The sequence below is a fragment of the Oryza sativa genome, chromosome 1 (genome assembly GCF_034140825.1).
Source record: "Oryza sativa Japonica Group chromosome 1, ASM3414082v1".
Taxonomy (NCBI): Eukaryota; Viridiplantae; Streptophyta; class Magnoliopsida; order Poales; family Poaceae; genus Oryza; species Oryza sativa.
This window is the reverse complement of record NC_089035.1, coordinates 29,003,845-29,008,028: the sequence shown is the minus strand read 5'-3', so window position 1 is coordinate 29,008,028 and position 4,184 is coordinate 29,003,845. Positions and strand designations below refer to the sequence as shown.

General features: G+C 45.4%; 1 protein-coding gene across 1 annotated transcript; it reads left to right on the top strand.

Moving 5' to 3' along the window:
• Positions 1 to 1,440: 1,440 nt before the first annotated feature.
• LOC4327940 (uncharacterized) lies at positions 1,441 to 2,637 on the top strand. Its single transcript, XM_015775312.3, has 3 exons — positions 1,441 to 2,072; positions 2,167 to 2,226; positions 2,319 to 2,637. Exons 1-3 carry the CDS (start codon positions 1,515 to 1,517, stop codon positions 2,322 to 2,324), a joined length of 624 nt encoding a protein of 207 aa, XP_015630798.2. The 5' UTR covers positions 1,441 to 1,514; the 3' UTR covers positions 2,325 to 2,637.
• The last annotated feature ends 1,547 nt before the right edge of the window (positions 2,638 to 4,184 follow it).

The window sequence follows — 4,184 nt, the reverse complement described above, 5'->3', positions numbered from 1 at the left end:
AATGTACAAAATGCACCAATAAAGGTTGTTTATGGAAAGAAAAAAATTAATGTCTTAGAAACTGCCTATCTACAAGAACTAGCAATATACTGTAAAAGAAAATGAAGTTGACCAAGAAAATTAATAATTTTTAGTGTGCCCCACGAGAAGAGAAGAATTTTGAGGGTTTACCTAGTTGCACAATACACTGAAGATATGAACCTGTACTACTGGTATCCTATATATCTTCAAAGATACTCCCTCCGTTTCAAAATATTTGACACCGTTGATTTTTTAGTATGTGTTTAACCGTTCGTCTTATTCAAAAAAATTTAAGTAATTATTTATTCTTTTCATATCATTTGATTTATTGTTAAATATACTTTCATGTACACATATAGTTTTACATATTTCATAAATTTTTTAATAAGACGAATGGTTAAACACGTGCTAAAAAATCAACGGTGTCAAATATTTTAAAACGGAGGGAGTATATGTTATTGTTAAACTTTGTTAACATGTACTCCTTCCATTTTAAAATATAATAACTTTCAGCTATCAAGAACAGGGTTAGTATTATGCTTACTACGCATCATCACATGTCTCAATAAATTGATCGTTGGCAAAATCGGTTAGTCGTCCTTATTCTTATTCCACGGTTGATTTCCTGAACTAACCTGTCAAATAAAATATTCCCAAAAGAAAAACATGTCAAACGAAACCGACACGAGTAATAAATGGTCAAAAGTGCAAACTAGGAGTAGCAGATCAGCACAAGCCTCGAAACGTACCGATTGTTCCGTCGAGAAGGCGACCCAAGTCGCCAAACGCGAAACCGGTAGCTACGGCTTCCGCCCTGGCTCGGCCTGTTGCTATCCACGGCTAAATTTTGCCCCAGCATTGACAAGTGACAACTCCCCCCGGACGCCAAACGCCCAAACCTCCGCAAAGAAGGCGCACGGAACCATGGGCGCGGCCTGGGGGCCCCCTCGGCGCCCGCCCCGCCTGCCTACCTCGAGCGCGCGGCGACGCATGTGATGGCGGCGGCTCGACCCGACGACGGCAACTTGCACAGCCCTCGTGATGTCGCCCGCGCCACGCCCCCGTTTCCTCCGCGACCCCCGCGCGCGGCAGCCGCGCGCACCCGACGTGGGGAGGAAACGGAACGCGACGCCGCCTGCCCACGCTCCCACCACTGGACGGATGGATGGGTGGATTTCCCATCCGCCGGCGCGTCCCAATCTCACGCGCGCGACAGGGAGGCACCGCACCGAAGGCGAGTCCCCGAAGCCCCAAGCTCCAAAACAAAAAAAAAAAAGAAAGGAAATAACCCCGCGGGGTAATACATGAATCTCCCGGGGGTCCAGATGCAAAAAGAAACTCGCCTTTCCCCGTTTTCAAAACTGACCCCTCCTCTCTCTCTCTCTATCTCTCCTCCTCCCTCATCCTCCTCTCCTCTCTGTGTTTCTCTCGTTCCTCGCTTCCTTCGCTTCGCCCCCCTTCTGGCATCCTTCCTCGCGCGGCCTCTCCCTCCCATGGTCCTCATGGCCGCCGTCGACGACCACGACCGCCACCGAGCCGGCAATTCCTCGTCTCCTTCGGAGGATTCCCCGGCTCCGGCTCCGGCTCCGGCTCCCGCTCCCGCTCCGCCGCAGCCGTCGCGCACGCGGCTCCACAGCTTCTCGTTCCCCACCCTCAGCTGGGGCACCCACCGCCTCCTCCGCTGCTCCAAGAACCCCGCCTCGTCGCCCCCTCCCGCGGCGCCGGACACCCCGTCGCCGGACAAGGAGAAGGCGGCCCACCGCTCCACCGACGGCGTGGGCGGCGGCTGTTCGCCTCAGCGGGGTCCGCAGCGGCCGTGGAACCTCCGCACCCGCCGCTCCGCCACGGCCGCGCCGCGTCCGGAGGGATCGGACGACGCGGCCGATGCCGCGCCGGATCGAGCGCCATCGCCGCTGGCGGCGACCAAGAAGCGGGTGTTCTCCATCGTGCTGTCCAAGGAGGAGATCGGCCAGGACTTCAAGGCGATCCGCGGGACTCGCCCCCCGCGCCGGCCCAAGAAGCGCCCCCGCACCGTGCAACGCCAGCTCGACGTAAGGATTCAACCTATGGGCTTGTAAATTTGCAAAATTTTGGGCATCCAAGTTCGGTGTTTGATTCAATTTCCTTCTTTTTTGGGAATTGCAGTTGCTGTACCCTGGATTGTGCCTAGCGGACCTGACGCCGGAGACATACAAGATTGAAGAGGTAAGGGGTCGTTCGATGTGTTCGTGTGGTTGGGTTCTTTTCTTTGCTTCGCTCTGATTTCTGAATTCTGAACGTGTGTTTTGGTCTTGCAGAGGTGATTGGTGTTATTTGTGAAAGCTCCAATGGGAGGGGATTTTCAGATGTTCTGATATCTTTTCTCTTCAGATGTTCTGATCGTTTTCCTTTTGTTATGTGATCATGGGCTAACAAGGTTGCTTCAGAACCGTAATGTTCTGGACGGGTTAGGGGAAGTTTAGTTGGGAATCTCCTCTAATTATGTATTGGATGTGGTTGTTGAGGAGTTTAGGTTGTGGAAATTGATTATTGGGCTTGTAGGATTGTTAATTGTATAAAGTGTAATCATCTGTACATTGTACTATTAATCTATGAAGAATTTTCGTTATTACGAAACTATGAGAAAGTTATTTAATATTGCTTCTTCTTGTTTTTCGGCGAGCCGTATTGCTTCTTGTTTTAGCATGTTCCCCTAGTAATAATAGTGTTTTTGTGCATTTTCTTTTGCTTGTTGATGGTTGCTTGCTCGGTAAATTGTCCTAGTAAACATGAAAATATTGTTCCATTGCATGCATCTGAAGAAGCTGCTTTGACTTCAATACAATAATTCGTGCATTGTTCTTTTCAGTTAACAGGGGAAGCTCATGCATAGTTTTGCTTTATTATGCCAAATTCTGGCTTGTTGTGAAAAAGAGAAACTCTGCTTAAGTCTAGTTTGCTTTTATATTGTTAACGCTGATGCATCCTGTGGAGTGTTGATTTCCTTTCCTTTTACGTTCTAATATTGAGATTATATTGTTATGCATTTGGTGCTTGTTTGGAAGTTTTTATTCCTACTGGTTCACTGTATTGTTTCAGTTCAAGACTTCTAGAACACAAGCATCTGTACGGACTTATTCTTTATATATCTACTTGCTACTCAAGGTCGATATCTGCTTTGTGTAAAATGCTTGTTATCTTGGCGTGTTGTGGACAAAGCTAAAAATTCTATAAAAAAAAGGTTCCAAAACGTTCTATTGGGTGATGAGTTCATGTAAACTTATCCTGATACCCTTGTTTCTGTAGTTATGTGATGTTACATGTACAGCAATTTCGTTTATAATCTTTTTCCTATTTCAACATTAATAGGATATAGTGATAATAGATATTTCCTTGGTTTTGCATACTTTGCTGTTTGACTCCAAGTAATGTGTGAGCTTGAGGGATCAGTGTATTGACTTGTCGTTGTCTGTCAGTCTGTGTATAATTCTTTTTTACAATTTTTCTAGAGAACTTTGAAGTGCTTGAATTTGTTTAACCGGCTTTGAAAATTTTGGTGCTGGTGTTTCGTTGTGTTCAGGCTTTACTCTTTTTAAGCTGTTATTCAAGTTCCAGTGTCAGCTTCCTGGGGAGAAAAAAATTCAGTGACAGACTGACAGATGGTCTATTTGTTTCTGCTATTGCTTCTGCTCGAGCTAAACAGGTCGGTATCTCTTATCTAGAAAATGCCTTGTTATGTACCGTAGCTTTGCTAAGGTCGAGCCTTAGGCATTTCGTTTAATTCGCGAAAAGAAAATTTTCAGGTATCGCATCAGACGTTTGACCGGATGTCGGAAGGGGTTTTTGGACACGAATGAAAAAACTAATTTCATAACTCGCCTGGAAACCGCGAGACGAATTTATTAAGCTTAATTAATCCATTATTAGCACATGTGGGTTACTGTATTACTTATAGCTAATCATGGACTAATTAGGCTCAAAAGATTCGTCTCGTGATTTTTACGCAAACTGTGTAATTAGTTTTCTATTTTATCTATATTTAATACTTTATGCATGTGACAAAGATTTGATGTGATGTTTTTGGGAAAAAAATTTTGAGAACTAAACAATGCTTATTGTGTGGATTGTCTATACTTTTGCGAGTCGTAATTTAGCTTTTTAAGCATGATGTGACTTCAGGATTG

Excerpts from the sequence above, each read along its gene's own strand:
- LOC4327940 (XM_015775312.3), top strand. The coding sequence starts at position 1,515 with ATGGTCCTCATGGCCGCCGTCGACGACCACGACCGCCACCGAGCCGGC. Across the intron at positions 2,073-2,166 it reads CCGTGCAACGCCAGCTCGAC|TTGCTGTACCCTGGATTGTG; the intron begins GTAAGGATTCAA and ends TGGGAATTGCAG.